Source organism: Perissodus microlepis, chromosome 4 (genome assembly GCF_051167445.1).
Source record: "Perissodus microlepis isolate ML-2025 ecotype Zambia chromosome 4, ASM5116744v1, whole genome shotgun sequence".
In the NCBI taxonomy this organism is placed as follows: domain Eukaryota; kingdom Metazoa; phylum Chordata; class Actinopteri; order Cichliformes; family Cichlidae; genus Perissodus; species Perissodus microlepis.
The window spans coordinates 28,322,790-28,340,484 of NC_140464.1; the positions used below are offsets into that span (position 1 = coordinate 28,322,790).

General features: G+C 40.0%; 3 protein-coding genes across 4 annotated transcripts; 2 read left to right on the forward strand and 1 right to left on the reverse strand.

Annotated features, from left to right (window-relative positions):
* Positions 1-387: 387 nt before the first annotated feature.
* Positions 388-2,751, forward strand: LOC146389180 (battenin-like). The gene is made up of 4 exons (XM_084926899.1): positions 388-550; positions 1,241-1,326; positions 2,210-2,282; positions 2,370-2,751. The coding sequence occupies exons 1-4, from the start codon at positions 399-401 to the stop codon at positions 2,470-2,472; spliced, it is 414 nt and encodes a 137-aa protein (XP_084783025.1). The 5' UTR covers positions 388-398; the 3' UTR covers positions 2,473-2,751.
* A 4,732-nt stretch (positions 2,752-7,483) lies between these two features.
* LOC146389181 (battenin-like) lies at positions 7,484-15,623 on the forward strand. 2 transcript variants are annotated; one of them, XM_084926897.1, is made up of 7 exons: positions 7,484-7,868; positions 11,989-12,041; positions 12,116-12,184; positions 12,310-12,365; positions 12,461-12,554; positions 14,145-14,226; positions 15,541-15,623. In XM_084926897.1, exons 1-6 carry the CDS (start codon positions 7,667-7,669, stop codon positions 14,178-14,180), a joined length of 510 nt encoding a protein of 169 aa, XP_084783023.1. In that variant the 5' UTR covers positions 7,484-7,666; the 3' UTR covers positions 14,181-14,226; positions 15,541-15,623. The 2 variants fall into 2 exon arrangements, with proteins under 2 accessions (XP_084783023.1, XP_084783022.1); XM_084926896.1 differs by lacking the exons at positions 14,145-14,226; positions 15,541-15,623 and having other exon boundaries at positions 12,461-12,856.
* LOC146389182 (tryptase-2-like) lies at positions 13,361-16,724 on the reverse strand. Its single transcript, XM_084926900.1, has 5 exons — positions 16,646-16,724; positions 16,275-16,455; positions 15,518-15,777; positions 14,069-14,205; positions 13,361-13,822 (listed from the first exon to the last, which is right to left on the reverse strand). The coding sequence occupies exons 1-5, from the start codon at positions 16,698-16,700 to the stop codon at positions 13,613-13,615; spliced, it is 843 nt and encodes a 280-aa protein (XP_084783026.1). The 5' UTR covers positions 16,701-16,724; the 3' UTR covers positions 13,361-13,612.
* Between the last annotated feature and the right edge of the window lie 971 nt (positions 16,725-17,695).

Here is a 17,695-nt window from a genome sequence, read left to right on the forward strand (position 1 = left end):
AGTCTATTCAGAGTGCACAGCTCTAACCCAGCAGCAGGACTGTCATGTGATGAGGAGCGCTGCCAGAGCTCATATACTCATCATGTTCCAGGCAGAGGATGTCTTTGGTTTCCTCTGATTCCATTTCCATCGTTACATCTTATTTTTCCACAATAAACTGCATGATGTACTTTACCAGTTCAGATTCTCAAGTTAAAAATCTCATTCATTGAGATCTAATGTGTGACTCAAGTGTTCCCTTTATTTTTTGAGCAGTGTAGTTTGGCAGTGGTCACGTTTCAAAGTCGTTCTATGTTTAGGGTTAAGTGAACTTCTCAGCTTTTATGAGCGGAAAAGAGGACAAGAGGAAGACCTCAGAAGAGATTGATGGATGGTAGTGAAGGAGGGCATAAGGATGGATGGTGTGGCAGAAACTAAAAGCTGTATCATTTGTGTCCACAGATGTTCAGTTGTTACATTTTTCTTGGCAGGCTGTGCTGTTAGCTGACATCCTACCAACACTCTTCATCAAACTGTTTGCTCCCTTTGTGATCCACAACATGCCTTATGGGTAATTATTACTTTGATTGCTGTTCTTTGTTTCCACTTGCTGTGTTTTTACAGTAACTAACAATCATCACTCACATTATTGGTACGAGCTGATTTCACTGCACTGATAATAAAAAAATAGTTGTTTCTTTGACAAACTTGCAAATGACAAAAACTGTGACGTCCTTCCTGTTTTACAGTAGTGTGTTTGTATCAGGTGTCAGGATTTTAGCCCCACTGGCAACATGAGGTTTGAGTTTGGTTTAAAAAAAAGAGAAAGAAGAAGAGAACAACAAGAACTTTGTTTTATTTGCATATTATTTCCACTCAATCCCACCTTTGGTGCTCTTTTTGTACTGCTGCTAAGCTGCTGTGATGTCTTTTGGCAATAATGATCTCCATTTGTTTTCGTCTGGCTTTAATGTTTTCATGTATATAAGATGTTAAGTTTATGAATGAGAGCTTAGCAGTGACCAAACATATGAAATTGGAGCAATAAACAAACCTACTTGGTTAATGGCTGTGCCTGGTTTCAGTGGCCCCAGCTGACTAATCAGAGCTGAAAAAGAAAAGAAAAATTGGACTTTATATGTTTTGTGTGTGATATAGTCAGGAAGTCAGTTGTTAACAGTTCTTCTTGCTGTCTGCATAAAAACATCGCTGTCATGGTGCTTTCCAGCTTTCCTGGTTAATTCCTGTTCTTTTTTCCCAGCATTCGAGTGTTGTTCTGTGCCATCATGGCAGCAACGAGTTTCCTCCTGGTGTCCTTCTCCTCAGCTGTGTGGATGAGTATTCTCGGTAAAGCAATCTGTTAATAATTCAGATCAGATCTTTTATCATTAAGGGTGTCTGATATGGCTCTGATGAGCTTTTAGACGGTGGATTAGATAAAACTTTGAGTTATTTGCTGCGGTTTAATTTCTTCTTATCTACTGTGAGCATCTGTGGTTGTTCCACAGAAGCTTGATAGAGCTTTACTGCTGCTATAAATAATCATTTATTGTACCAGTTCACGCTTCTGTCAAATACACATATCAAAGAATTTATGAGAAGTAGGCAGTTTAATATGAATCAGCAGTCGGTTACGGGACAGCGATAATGCTTCGATGAATTTTCGGCATGTCCCATGATGAGCTATGGAGCCATTTTAATGACCCTGTTTGTCCTGCTCTTTTTCTGTGTACTAGTTTGTATTTAACTTGGAATCACAAATTGAAGATGACCAACACTTTGTCGTTTGGAAAAGTACCAGTGAAAGAGTGGATGAGGGAGTGCTTTCAGGAAATGCTGAGTCTAAAGGTGATGCAGCAGAAAAACGGGGCTCCAAGGCACCAAACATACCAGCCCCAAACTAAAGGCTGCCACCGTAGATACTAGTACTAGTGTTTTTATAGTAATCCTGCTGGCTGTGTATGCATGTAAACCTTTAAAGATGAGTGGACTTTTTGCTGATATGGGGCCAAACTGGCATTTTACATTTAATTTAAAGCAGTAGTGATACTGGCACCACAGATCTACTGGAAGAGCTGGATACCAGATGCAAAGATGACCCCTGCTTGCTAGAAATGTCCTGATAGGCTGTAAAGGGCCCAGCTAGTGAAATATTTTATAACACAGTAGAGAGGTGAGTCTGGAAATGATATTTTGATTCTGATCACGTTCTCTGTCACTGTGTTTGCAGGAGTGATCTTTGCCAGTATCAGCTCAGGACTGGGAGAGTTGTCCTTCCTCTCTCTAACAGTATTTTTCAGCAGGTAAACACTCTTCACTCATTCTTTTTGCCAATTTTGAATTTGTGTGTCTATTGTGTTGTTTACATATTGTTGTGATTTACATTGCAGTGCTTGGGAGTCACCATCTACCGGAACCAAATTTCTTGTATGTGTTTGCACATATACATGGGCAATAAACACGATTCTGATTCAGTTGCTGCTCTCTTATTGAAGATTCAAACAGAGCTTGTCCAGATTAAATGACTTGGGTCTGTGACAAAGTATAGGGTAAAGTTTGCACTTTTGAAATTCTACTTTCTTCACAATCTTTAAGTTCCTGCATGATGAAAAAATTTGCATGAATTTTACACAAATTTCCATTCATCATTTTCTCCCTGATGTCACCCATTTGTTTCTGGAGCATCATAGTGTTTTATAGAGCCAGAAGCAAGCAGAGGTTGGAGTGCTGTCTCCATAAGCTGTGCACACAGACACACACACCTGCTCATTAATAAATTACACACTAAAAAAAAAAAAAAAAAAAAAACCACAAACCAGCAGATTTTTCTCCACCACAGAGTAGGTTATATGACCTTTCAGATAATTTAAAGACATCAGCAGCACAAATTTAGCTGGCCTCAGTGACTGGCTGTGCTGACGCCTAGCAGAGAACAGATGGACTGCTACAGGGTTGCAAAAAAAAGTTATTTAGTTATTCAATTCAATTCAATTCAATTTTATTTATATAGCGCCAAATCACAACAAAAGTCGCCTCAAGGCGCTTCATAGATACAGAGAAAAACCCAACAATCATATGACCCCCTATGAGCAAGCACTTTGGCGACAGTGGGAAGGAAAAACTCCCTTTTAACAGGAAGAAACCTCCGGCAGAACCAGGCTCAGGGAGGGGCGGGGCCATCTGCTGCGACCGGTTGGGGTGAGAGAAGGAAGACAGGATAAAAGACATGCTGCGGAAGAGAGACAGAGGTTAATAACAGATATGATTCAATGCAGAGAGGTCTATTAATACATAGTGAGTGAGAAAGGTGACTGGAAAGGAAAAACTCAATGCATCTTGGGAATCCCCCGGCAGCCTACGTCTATTGCAGCATAACTAAGGGAGGATTCAGGGTCACCTGGTCCAGCCCTAACTATATGCTTTAGCAAAAAGGAAAGTTTTAAGCCTAATCTTAAAAGTAGAGATAGTGTCTGTCTCCCGAATCCAAACTGGAAGCTGGTTCCACAGAAGAGGGGCCTGAAAACTGAAGGCTCTGCCTCCCATTCTACTTTTAAATACTCTAGGAACAACAAGTAGGCCTGCAGAGCGAGAGCGAAGTGCTCTAATAGGGTGATATGGTACTACAAGGTCATTAAGATAAGATGGGGCCTGATTATTTAAGACCTTGTATGTGAGGAGCAGGATTTTGAATTCAATTCTGGACTTAACAGGAAGCCAATGAAGGGAAGCCAAAACAGGAGAAATATGCTCTCTCCTTCTAGTCCCTGTCAGTACTCTTGCTGCAGCATTTTGGATTAGCTGAAGGCTTTTCAGTGAGTTTTTTGGACATCCTGATAATAATGAATTACAGTCGTCCAGCCTGGAAGTAATAAATGCATGAACTAGTTTTTCAGCTCACTCTGAGACAGGATATTTCTAATTTTAGAGATGTTGCGCAAATGGAAGAAAGCAGTCTTACATATTTGTTTAATATGTGCGTTGAAGGACATGTCCTGGTCAAAAATGACTCCAAGGTTCCTCACAGCGTTACTGGAGGCCAAGGTAATGCCATCCAGAGTATGAATCTGGTTAGATACCATATTTCTAAGATTTTCAGGGCCGAGTACAATAACCTCAGTTTTATCTGAATTAAGAAGCAGAAAGTTAGCGGCCATCCAGGTCTTTATGTCTTTAAGACATTCCTGCAGTTTAACTAATTGGTGTGTGTTATCTGGCTTCATGGACAGATAGAGCTGGGTGTCATCTGCATAGCAGTGAAAATGTATGCTATGTCTTCTAATGATGCTGCCTAAGGGAAGCATGTATAATGTAAACAGAATTGGTCCTAGCACTGAACCCTGTGGAACTCCATAATTAACCTCAGTGTGTGAAGAGGACTCTCCATTTACATGCACAAATTGGAGTCTATTAGATAGATATGATACAAACCACTGCAGTGCAGTACCTGTAATACCTACAGCATGTTCTAATCGCTCTAATAGGATATTATGGTCGACAGTATCGAACGCTGCACTGAGGTCTAGCAGGACAAGCACAGAGATGAGTCCACTGTCAGAGGCCATAAGAAGATCATTTGTAACCTTCACTAAAGCTGTTTCTGTGCTGTGATGAGCTCTGAAACCTGACTGAAACTCTTCAAATAAACCATTCCTCTGCAGATGATCAGTTAGCTGTTTGACAACTACTCTTTCAAGGATTTTTGATATGAAAGGAAGGTTGGAGATTGGCCTATAATTAGCTAAGACTGCTGGGTCTAGAGATGGCTTTTTGAGTAAAGGTTTAACTACAGCCAGCTTGAAGGCCTGTGGTACATAGCCGATTATTAGAGATAGGTTGATCATATTTAAGATCGAAGAATTAATTAATGGCAGGACTTCTTTGAGCAGTTTTGTAGGAATGGGGTCTAAAAGACACGTTGATGGTTTGGAGGAAGTAATTATTGAAGTTAACTCAGAAAGATCAATTGGAGAAAAAGAGTCTAACTTAACATCAATGGTACTAAGAGTAGCTGTAGATAATATTACATCTGTGGGATGATTACTGGTAATTTTTTCTCTAATGATAAAAATTTTATTTGTGAAGAAGTTCATGAAGTCATTACTAGTTAACGTTAAAGGGATGGTTGGCTCAACAGAGCTCTGACTGTTTGTCAGCCTGGCTACAGTGCTGAAGAGAAACCTGGGGTTGTTCTTATTTTCTTCAATCAGTGATGAATAGTAAGATGTTCTGGCTTTGCGGAGGGCTTTCTTATAAAGCAGCAAACTATTTCTCCAGGCTAAATGATGATCCTCTAAATTTGTGACACGCCATTTCCTCTCCAGATTACGAGTCATCTGCTTTAGGGTACGTGTTTGAGAATTATACCACAGAGTCAGGTACTTCTGATTAGAGACCTTAGTTTTCACTGGAGCTACAGTATCCAGAGTCGTACGTAGTGAGGAGGTGAAATTATTAACAAGATAATCGACCTCTGTTGGGGTAGCGTTCAGGTAGCTGCTCTGCTCTGTGTTGGTACAGGGCATTGAAGATGATAACAGTGGGTGGATTATATTCTTAAACTTAGTTACAGCGCTTTCAGAAAGACATCTACTTTGATAAAATCTACTCTCCACCGCTGTGTAATCAATTATTGTAAATGTAAATGTTATCAGGAAATGATCAGACAGGAGAGGGTTTTCAGGAAACACTGTTAAATGTTCAGTTTCTATGCCATATGTTAAAACAAGATCTAGAGTGTGATTAAAGTGGTGGGTGGGTTCTTTTACATTTTGAGAGAAGCCGATTGAGTCTAATAACAGACTAAATGCCATGTTGAGGCTGTCATTTTTAGCATCTACATGGATGTTAAAATCACCCACAATAATTATTTTATTTGAGCTCAGAACTAAATTAGATATAAAGTCTGAGAAATCAGACAGAAACTCTGTGTAAGGCCCAGGTGGACGATAGATGATAACAAGTAAGACTGGTTTCTGAGTTTCACAGCTGGGGTGGACAATGTTAAGCATCAGGCTTTCAAATGAATTAAAAGTCTGTCTTGGTCTTTCATTAATTAATAGGCTGGTGTGAAAAATTGCTGCCACACCGCCCCCTCGGCCTGTGCTTCGAGGTTTCTGGTAGTTAGAATGACTCGGGGGTGTTGATTCATTTAAACTAACATAATCATCCTGCTGCAACCAGGTTTCTGTAAGACAGAGTAAATCAATTTGTTGATCAATTATTAAGTCATGTACTAACAGAGACTTGGAGGAGAGAGACCTAATATTTAATAATCCACATTTCACTGTTTTACTCTTTGGTTCAGATGTGGATACTGTATTGTTCTTTCTTTGTAATTGTTTATGTTTAAGTTGTTTGTTGCTGGTTTTTAGTTTGTTTTTTGTCTTTTTGGAAGCTGACACAGTCTCTATGGAGATGGGTTTTTGGGGGGGTAGCAGGAGGAGAGAAGCTGCAGAGAGGCGTGTAAGACTGCAACTCTGCTTCCTGGTCCCAACTCTGGATAGTCATATTTTGGGGGGTTTAATAAATTTGTCCATATTTCTAGAAATGAGAGCTGCTCCATCTAAAGTGGGATGGATGCCGTCTCTCCTAACAAGACCAGGTTTCCTCCAGAAGGTTTGCCAATTATCTATGAAGCCCACATCGTTTCTGGGACACCACTCAGACAGCCAGCAATTTAAGGAGAACATGCGGCTAAACATGTCACTCCTGGTCTGATTGGGGAGGGCACCAGAGAAAACTACAGAGTCCGACATTGTTTTAGCAAAGTTGCACATCGATTCAATATTGATTTTAGTGACCTCCGATTGGCGTAACCGGGTGTCATTACTGCCGACGTGAATTATGATTTTACTGAATTTACGTTTACCCTTAGCCAGCAGTTTTAAATTTCCTTCAATGTCGCCTGCTCTGGCCCCTGGAAGACAATTGACTATGGTTGCCGGTGTCTCTAGCTTCACATGTCTGAGAACAGAATCACCAATTACCAGAGTTTGACCCCCGGCGGGTGTGTCACCGAGTGGGGAAAAACGGTTAGACACATGAACGGGTTGGTGGTGTACCTGGGGCTTCTGTTTAGGACTATGCTTCCTCCTCACCGTGACCCAGCCGCCCTCTTTCCCCAGCTGCTTGGGGTCTGCCGGGGAACAGCTAGCGGGGCCTACGCTATTCAATCTGATATTCTTGATATCAGACGTTTTCCATTAAGTTAGGTCGTTTGGGCGCTTGACTCTAAATATCAAGATCCACAGTGACAGAGCTTTTTAATAGTACCTTCAAGAAAATCAGCCAAATTTCCTTCTAACAGTAATCCTGCTTACAGCTTAGGCTCACAGCAGATAAAGTCTGGAAGGCTGGGGCTCAGGCACTGGTGCTGCTGGTCTTATTGGAGCCATCCTTTACTCAGGGCTCATCCAAGCTGCCCTCCAAGCTCAGACAGTTAGTCCATTCATCATTTTTAGAGTTTTGCATGCCACAGTGAGACTTAACAAGGGTCCAATTTTGAATTAAGCTTCTGTAGGTCTAAGGTGTAGGTAGCCCAATGCTTTCATCTGTGGAGATGAAGTGGTGGCCAAATAGTCACTTTAATTGAGTTCAGTTGACTCCAGTTCACTTCAGTCAAATGAAACATTGACAGGATGTAGTTTGTATTTCCTGTTGAGACTTTTTCCCTGTAAACTGCGTATAAATGAAGCTGAAACTTACAGACAAAATGATTTGTCGTCTTCTTCATCCCAACAATTTTACCAGCTATTTCTTCCTGCTGGTTTGTCCACCTTCATTACCTCAGTGGAGGACCAAGGAGACTGAGTATGCAGCTTTGGTCTCTGAGGACAGACAGCAACTTCTGGACAGTTCAGACGAGGGGGAGCCCGAGAGCTCCACCACAGGTAAATGTCACATTAGAAGGGTGTAGCATGAAATCAGCAATAAACTGAAATTTAAATAAAGTTCAGCGACCAAATCCTGTAAAGACAAACCCTGTTTCATTGTTTGATATATCTACTAACTGAACACGAACACATGAGTTCCTGTAAGTGTTTGAGTCCTCCATGACACCAGTTTTGTTTTTCCGTAAGAATACATGAATTTTAACATTTTAAGCAATAATTTGCACAAAAAGGCAGATGTAACAAATATGATAAAGATATAAAATCATTTACATTTGAAGTTTGTCCACAGAGACTCACGTTTTCTTACAATGATGACTTTACACTGTTGCCCAATAGACACGCCTGAAAGATCCGAGAGCGTTGCTTTGCTGTTATCTAATCAGATGATCATCAACATGTGTCAGTTTCTGTTTGACATGGTGAGAGGAAACGCACTATTCTACATCTTTATTGAAATTGATAAAAGGAGGTCATCACCTAGGGGAAGATGTGAGTCGCTCAGATGGAAAACAGTGAAAAGGTATTTAAAGCACAACTCTCCCAATTTGTGTCCATAAACCTCTTTGTGTGCTCCCCTGTTAATCTTCTCTCATTCATTTACCTCAGCTAAGAAGGTAGAAGTAATGTTATTAATCTGTCAGTCAGCAGGTTTATAGCCCAAATTTTAAAATTGCAAATTGCATAACAGGGCTCACTTTATTATTTTATTATTTTATTTGAAGTCTAAACAACAACAGACCTCTTTGACATTGTACATATATTAATCAGCTATAACTGACGATCAAACATTAGTTTCACTTGCAGAAAGTCATCTGTGCACAGCTTCATCCTCACTCTCTTACTGCCTCCATTTAAACTATGCATGTTCCTCTCTCCCTCACTTACTGCATGGTAGTTTTTAACATGTAAATAAAAGGTGTCTGTGTTTTCCACAACAGATTCCTATAAAAAGAATAAGCGAGACAATGTTCCTCCAGGACCATGGTGCTACATATATAACATGTAACAGACAATCAACACAGGACTACATAAAGTGCAAGTATACAAAAACTGCAAAAAACATTGCAGCACCAGACAGAACAGAACGATACAGACACAACAGTCCAATAGAAATGTGTATCAGTGACAGTTGGTTGTGCAAAAAACTCTGAGCTTTGTGCAAAATGTAGCTTGATGCATGAAGGTGTGCGTACTTGTGTGTATGAGATTGTGTGTGTGTGTGTGTGTGTGTGTGTGTGTGTGTGTGTGTGTGTGTGTGTGTGTGTGTGTGTGTGTGTGTGTGTGTGTCAGTCCAGTGTGAGTGTTCAGTAGTCGTTTGGGGGAAGAAACAGTTTCACGGTCTGGCAGTGAGGGCCCGAATGCTCCAGTACGTCTTTGCCAGAAGGCAGCAGAGTGAAGAGTGTGTGTGAAGGGTGTGATAATTTACTCTAATGTGCTCATTTTTGAGCAACAGTGTAGCCAATTCAGTTCAAACTTGAGCGGGGCTAAGAGAAGTGGATAATGAACTGTTTCCATGAGGGAGCGTGTAATGCACCAACAAAACAAATGCAGTGTTATGACAGGTTTTTACAGTTTTTTGATTTGGGGTCTTGGAAGCTGAGACTGCTGTTTCCTGGAATAATTTGACAGCTTATTAAGAGAGCAGGGTTAACTGGGAGACGGTGCTGAGGTTATTTAGAGTTTGCAAGTATGAAGCTGAATTCAGTGTGCAATAGAATAGAATTCAACTTTATTGTCATTGCACATCTCACAAGTACAAGGCAATGAAATGCAGTTTGCATCCATCCAGAAGTGCTTTGGCAATAATATAGATATATTACAAAAATGGGTCTATTATAGGCATGTTACAATGTACACGGTATGAAGGTATGTTATGAATATGCTATAACTATAAGTATGTACAGGCTGTAGTGAGTGTACAAGCTATGTACAGGATATGAACAGGATATAAATATTCAAACTTTTAGATTAGATTAGATAAAACTTTATTAATCCCTCAGGTGGGTTCCTCCAAGAAATTCAGTTTCCAAAAGCACAGCACTGACAGAAGTAACAGAATGTGAGCAGAATACCATACACATATATAAATACAGAGACATATATAAATAAAGAGTATACAAAAGGGATAAATAGAATAAATAGGAATAATAATACAAGGGAATGGCACATTTCAAGTATTGAAGTCTATTGCACCGTTGGATATTAACAAAAAGTATTGCACAGTGAAAAGGCACTACAGCTTAGTTGCCCCCCCCCCCTCCTTTGTCCTCCTGTTTCCCCTCCCTCTCCTCCAGAGAGGAGTTAAACAGTCTGATGGCGTGTGGGACAAAGGAGTTTTTAAGTCTGTTGGTTCTTGTCTTTGGGAGAAGCAACCTGTCGCTGAACAGACTCCTCTGGTTGTTTATGGTCGTGTGCAGAGGATGCCCAGCATTGTCCATAATGTCCAGCAATTTTTTTAGTGTCCTTTTCTCTGCCACTGTCACCAGAGTGTCCAGCTTCATGCCGACCACAGAGCCAGCCTTCCTGATCATTTTTTTCCAGCCTGGATGAGTCCTTCTTTGCTTTTTTGCTCCCCCAGCACACCACAGCATAGAAAAGTACTCCAGGAACCACCGACTGGTAAAACATCCTCAGGAGCTTCCCGCAGATGTTAAAAGACCTCAGCCTCCTGAGGAAGTACAGTCAGCTTTGGGCTTTTTTATACAGGTGCTCTGTGTTGCATGACCAGTCCAGTTTGTTGTCCACCCACAGACCAAAGTACTTGTACTTGTTGACCACCTCCACCTCCTCTACCTCTATCTGAACCGGCAGTGGACCTGCTCTGGACCTATACAGTAATATGAAACTATACAAGTTATAAACAGTTGTAGAACTATAATTGTTATCGTACAGAATGATTGTCTGTACAGAATTTACAGTAGTGCAGTTTAGATCAGTGAGATATGTGGCTAATTTCTACAGTGGTTATATAAAGTGCTAGTGGTTGTGAGTGGTGGTTCGGTCCATGTTATTATTGTGTGTATGAGGGTACAGTTGGAAATTTTTTTGTTTTTGTCTAGATGTGTGTGTGTGTTCAGTTATAGGTGACTGTGGGTGTGTGGGTGTAAGCTGTGTGATGAACAAAAGACAATAACATGTTAATGTGTATCTCTGTCTTTTCACTGCTCCACGCTAAATTCACTTCAGTACTGTTACAATAAAATATCTGTATTGTTAATGAGGCTTAGTTGCTGAGGAGCTACACTGTGCGCTCACTACTCTCCCGGCTTCGAGCTGCACTCGTACTCGTCATGATAACATCTCCCTCTCTCGTTCCAGATAAACTGATGCATCTCGCAGCTGTCACGACCTCATCAGGACAGAATGATTTCAGTGTTAAATTTAATGCAATCTGCTAACATAAGTATCTCGTGGCTGCGTGACTCATTTAAATTGTCTCCTCTCATAATGTTGTGCTCTAAAAGGGAAATATATACACAATAAAACCATATGTGGAATCACTGTCCAGGCTTTTGGGTTGTTCAGCTGACGCTGGGCCTCTTTAGTAAATCTGGCTCTACATAGTTTGACAATTGACAGTTTTGACCATTCAGATTCTTTCTTGGCTCTGTCATGTGATTGAAAGCTGATACCAAATCTTCTTTTTCCTCAGGACAGAAGAAAGTAGCAGTGCGTTGCTCTGGCGCATTCTAGCAGCTTTACATTTATCCATGAGGCCAAATTGTAGCCGGAGTCGCTCATGTGACTGATAATAATACTCAGTGTATTGGCAATTGGTTCTTATTCCTCCTCAAAAGTTTGTATAGTTGTCACCTTTTACAGTGGCCTCAGTGAGAGGCTGCTATGTGCATACATATCATTTAGTACCCAGAAATTCATTCAGCATAAAGTACAAGTCGTTGTTTCAATGATTTGTAATTTCTGACCACGTTATCACAGCTTTCTTTTTGCAAACTGAGGAGAAACTGCAGTGTTTGTTAACACTTAACAAAGACAGAGAACATTAGGCTGCTGACTTCATCTCCTGCTGTGGAACTTCACAGTTTATGTGAATGAATTGTCGTTTTAAAGTTCTGCTTGTTGGGAAATAATGTTCTCTTCCTCTTGAATGTAACAGAAGACCAACCCACTGGGCCTCTCAGTTTCAGAGAGAGACTGTTTGTTATCAGAGTAAGTACACCGTTTACTTGTTTGATCTGAAACTGTTCAGCCAAACTGTTACTGAACTTGATTTCTGTGAGCAGGGCTTGTGGACGTTCGTGCTTCCACTGGGAGTGGTCTACTTAACCGAGTATTTCATCAACCAGGGTTTGGTGAGTCCTCTGATGCCCTCTAGCAGCACACTCAGCTCACTGCATGCTGTTAAGTGAAACTTGGCTCTAATTTTGTGTGATATTGTGAGAATATTGAACCAGGAATATTTTTCCCCCTCTGTAAGATGGAACTCCTGTTCTTCCACAATATTTTCCTGACCCATGCAGCTCAGTATCGCTGGTCAGTGATCCATTACAGAGAATATTCAGTATGAATGATTTCATGCAGATTGTTTGGGGTGTGCAGCTCTACTTGTCTCTTGTTTGCATCCTCAGGTATCAGACTCTGTACCAGCTTGGTGTACTGCTCTCTCGATCCTCTCTGCGCTGTGTGAAGATCAGGAAAGTGTGGATTCTCAGTGTTCTGCAGGTGAGAAATGAGAATAAAATACAAATCAGCACCAGAGGGATGTCTGCTCCCTTTTTTTGACAAGGTAGAGGAGCATAACCTGCAACTTTCTCTGACTGGCTCCTCACTACAAACAATAGATTTGAACATCAGTATTTGTGGCTGCTGTGCTCAAAGTGTGTACACACAAATATGTGTGTCTAATCTGCCTAATGTGAGTGTCTGAATTTGCACTTGAAGCCATTTATAATACTTACCTTGCTTGATCTGCTGCTCACCACAAACAAGCACAAGAATACAGTTTGCACCTTTAACTGTATATTTATAAGTTTTACAGCTTTTCCTACTGATAAAAAACATATTTATGGACATTCATATTACACAAAGTAATTAAGCAATAAACAATAAATGAATGTGTTTTTCTTTCTACTATGGACACTTCTGTTTTTGTTACGACAACAAAACCTACAAAACTGGACAGTCTGGGGAATGAGCTACCAGAGGCAGGGTCAAAAGTATACATTTCACTTTAGTTTGGTTGCCTTTTTGAAATGAATCATTGGTCAGTGTCAGACGGCTTAACAAACAAAACTTGCCTCTAAAACTGTTCAGGTATAAGGCCTGGACTGAAAATGAGTGAAAAAGAAGCCAGTGTTCAAGAAAAACCTTAAAATATCTTCAGAAAGCTGAGAGAGTTTAAAAAATGACAAGAAAGTTAAGTTACTTGGAAGCAAAATATGAAGAAAGTAAGGGCTGGTCAAGACTTTACACAATAATACATACATACATTTATATATATATATATACATATTTACATGTCAAGTCAGTACAATTTTTGCTGGTTTCACTGGTTGAGGTGAAGTTACTGTATAGACTTATTAAAATGCCACAAATTAGACCAAAACATTAGCACACAAGTAATGAAACTCTGTACGTGATGAAGGTGTTGCTATGGATGTGCAGGTGTCATCAGTGTCTTTTATTAAAGCATGAACAGGAATTCATCAAATTACAAAAAGGACCTAAAAGTAATGCTTTAATGCAATGAAGTCTGGCAACTGAATCAGGGTAAGCTTCCATTAACAGGCAGTGACTTTGCAATACAGGAAAGCTGAAGGTTTCTCAGACAAGTGGACGTAATCATTTATGAAGGTCAGATACTTTGCAACCTCAGTATAGACGCTAGGATGGTTGGGGAGGCCACAACTGCCAGGACTCCCATGACTCATGATTCCCACCTGCACAAATTTCTCCCCTTTACGACACACCAGGGGACCACCATAGTTTCCCTGTGGAAATGAAACACACAACACTGATTAGTGTGGCCTTTTTGTTCCTGTTTAGGTCTCATTTAAAACACAGCAGATTCAATTATACACTAAAAAGTAACTAGTAACTACAGCTGTCAAGTGACTTCAGTTGAGTGAAACTAAAGTACTTCATGTGTGATAAATCAAGTGTTTTCAAAGGTATAATCATCTATTCAATTAAATGCAAAAAAAGAGTTTAAAAAACTCATATAAAATAAAACTCACTTTGCAGGCATCCCTTCCCTTCCTGTTGGCACCACAAAGTGTATTACGGGCTATCTGAGGATATGTCTCGTTACAGGTACTCCGAGGCATGATGGAAATGCTCAGCTGTTGAAGGGTTTTTGGATCAGGCAGTGGTACTGCATGGACACACAGGAAAAGTATGGAAGTGACGGTTTGGAGCTAAATCAGTTTTATTTGAAAAAGTGATTTGAAATAGAAATTTTACATTTTGGTATTTAACAAATTAAAAAATGTCTTTCAAACACTAAATGAAAACTATTATATTGAATGAATTATTTTTTCAAGCAAATCTTTTTTTGTTTTTATAGTTTCAGGGGGTTTGGCTTCTATTTCTTTATTTTATTATAAATCAAAAAATTTTGTTTCAAACCCGTTTTTCATATTTCAGGTCTTTTTTTTCTGCTTCAGACTTTTGACTTTGATTTTGTGCTGTGGGCATGTATCAAAGGGCGGGGCATAAACTAATGATTGACAGCTCCTGTGTCGTGTTCGTTAAAAGTTAAAAATGAGCCCTTTGGTTAAAGATGGCGCTCCTTCAATGAATGTTGCCAGCACTAGCCGAACAATAAAGACATACGGTTTCTGATGAGCCTGTGATGGACCATATTGATATACACTGAAATTATAGATGTATTAAGGTGGGTGTGATATTCTGGATTAGGCTCTTCGAAAATATCAGGACAGAAGGACGTGAATACGTGCTTTATTGAACAGCAGGATATCACACACAAACTTGTTGTTTTTCTTAGCGGTGCACAAGCTACCTTTTTTTTGTTATATGTTGGTCAACCAAGAACTAGCCCTGTAACAAGCACTTCTGTATTTTACCACTGGGGGCAACAATTCACTCTATTACAGTGGGGGATTCAAATTTGAAAATAATGTATAGAATTTGAGGTCGAGTCTTCGATTCATCTCCAGTTTATAGCTCAGCTCAGCCCAGCCAATCAGAAAACAATATTCTCTGTTGCTGGGGTAAAACTGGAGCTGTCAATCATTTGTATGTGCCCCGCCCCTCCTTTTTGTACACGCCCACAACACACAACGGGCTCAAAAGTCTGAAACTGAAGAAGAAAAAAAATAAGTGAAAAACAAACAAAAAAACAAAAAAACGAAACATTATCAATGAAAACGAATAATTCAGTCCAAATAAAAGAATTCTTTTTTTTTTCTATACACACTCTATTCAATATAAACATTTGGAATTTCATTTTCAAATCACTTTTCAAATTAATAAAACTTCTGACAATGATTTAGCTCCTCAGTGATGTTTCTTATTTGTAAAGTGCTTTGGCATGCAAAGTGTATGCGCACGTTATAAACATCTGTTTTATTGGTGACGGTATGGATAATTACAATGGAGTACAATGTGAGCCTGCCTTGATACAGCATGTATACTTTAAAGCCTACTTTCTGTGCTTAACTTACCACCATTTCCCACTTCCCCCCAGCCAGTGATCCAGCACTCAGATGATGGACCAAAGGTGTCATCCTTGTCAGGCAGAGCCACTGGTGCAACATCTTTTGAAAATGTAATCGGTTTCTTCAGCTTGATCAGAGCAATGTCATTTTTGTTGCCGTTGCCCAGGTCTTGGTATTGAACAATATTGGCTATACCCATGTAACGGTGAGCTGCCTTTTGCAGCTGATATGCGCCGACAACAACGAACGATCGACGATAATCAGGACTGCATGACAAGAGAAACACACACATTAAGTCTCATGTATTTTGGAATGACCAAGCCTTCAACAAAACAACACTACACATGGGTTTTGTGGACACTGGTGCATTCAGCAGTTTAAAAGACTACATATGTTTTTTCATAGTTGGCAGGGACTAAAAGAAAAGGAGCTGCAGTGGAGTAAACATTACATTAGTTTGGACTTGATGCAGTGTCTGCTGGGTCTGTAAATATGCAGCTACTCACTAAAAACACAGCTTAAAATGCTGAAATGTGCATATGGTGTATTTAAATACTGACTGAGGCCTCAAGGTCTGACAAGTTAGGCGAGTGGGAAAGTGTCCTGAAATGATTTTGTCTTTATTGGCCAGCAGTAAAGGTCCCTATGAGTAATTATTCCCCCAAAATACTCACATGCAGTGTGAAGCTTTTTTGTTATGACTGCTCTGGAGGATGTTCATAAAAATAATGAGACACGTTTCTGCAAACACACACAGACTTACTTAGCCACGCACTGTGCAGAAGTCAGCACCCACTGCTTTGCAATGATGGTGCCGCCGCAGCCCCATTTCACCATTTTCAAATCATTAGATGTCATGTGGAGGTGAACCATCCATGGCCAACTTTCCTTTTTGGCATCCTCTGCACCAATGATGGAGCTCCTCACTTCATTTCCCAGTAGACCTGAAAAACAAACAAAATGCTGGATGTAAGTTTGAGGCATCTAAGAAAATTAAATCCCATCAAAGTAAGAGCTGTTTGCTATTTTGCTCAGAATGGATGATAAACATTAGAGCATCAGTCTATCGAGGCTGCACTCTGAAATCTGGGCTCTGGAGTTGGGAAATTAAGGTTCAGCATTTTTCTCTCTCACCACCACTGTTGTGGAGCAGTACCAACACAGTTAGCAGAAGTTTGCAGAAAGCCATGGCCGTGATGAAGAACAGTGTAGCAGTACCTCTGCATTGTGAGGGGGGAACAAGTGCAGCTTTATATGCACTGCTGGAGAGATGACTATCATTAGTCCCGCCCTTTACATCTCAAACCACACCTAAAAAACCCTGTACATGTGTTTTTCACATACAGTGGAAAAATTGTTGAAGAGTTTGGTTGACCATTTTTGCAATGTGTCAAGGTTTTTACCTCTATTGTTTCATTATCTGCACTCCAGACCTGTTTGTGTGGCACAGTGTGCTTGAAAAGTTACCTGCTACTGCTGTGTTTAATTTCCACTTAAATTGTAATGATAGAGTTAAAGTGTAAGGCATAAAAGGTTAAACCAGATCAACTATGGGATTGCTTTCTCCTATTCCACTGAAATGATCTCATATTGATGTTATTCTAAAATTGTTCTCTGTGTTTTGCTTATGTCTAATATCTTTACTTATATTGTTAAGCAGACTGTAGTGAACAGGGTTCATTAATATATTTTATATTATAATATAAATGCCAACAGACTCGATAAACTAATCCGTAAGGCCAGTAATGTTGTGGGGATGGAGCTGGACTCCCTCAAGGTGGTGTCGGAGAGGCGGATGTTGTCCAAGATAAAGACAATGTTGGATAACACCTCCCACCCACTCCATGACATGCTGGTCAGTCACAGGAGCACGTTCAGTGAGAGACTGAGATTACCGAAAAGCACCACTGAACGACACAGGAAATCTTTCCTGCCTGTGGCCATCTCCCTGTACAACGCATCCACTTAACACACTGTTTACTGCTACAGCTACACGTTTCTTTTTCAGCTATTTATTAATAAGTGACTTTATGTGTATATATATATATATATATATATTTACATAATATTGTACTATTCTTAGTTAGCGTATTGTCTGTCTTGTTAATGTTTGTTTATAATGGAGCAGTGTAACAAAAAATAATTTCCCCCAGGGATCAATAAAGTATTCTGATTCTGATTCTG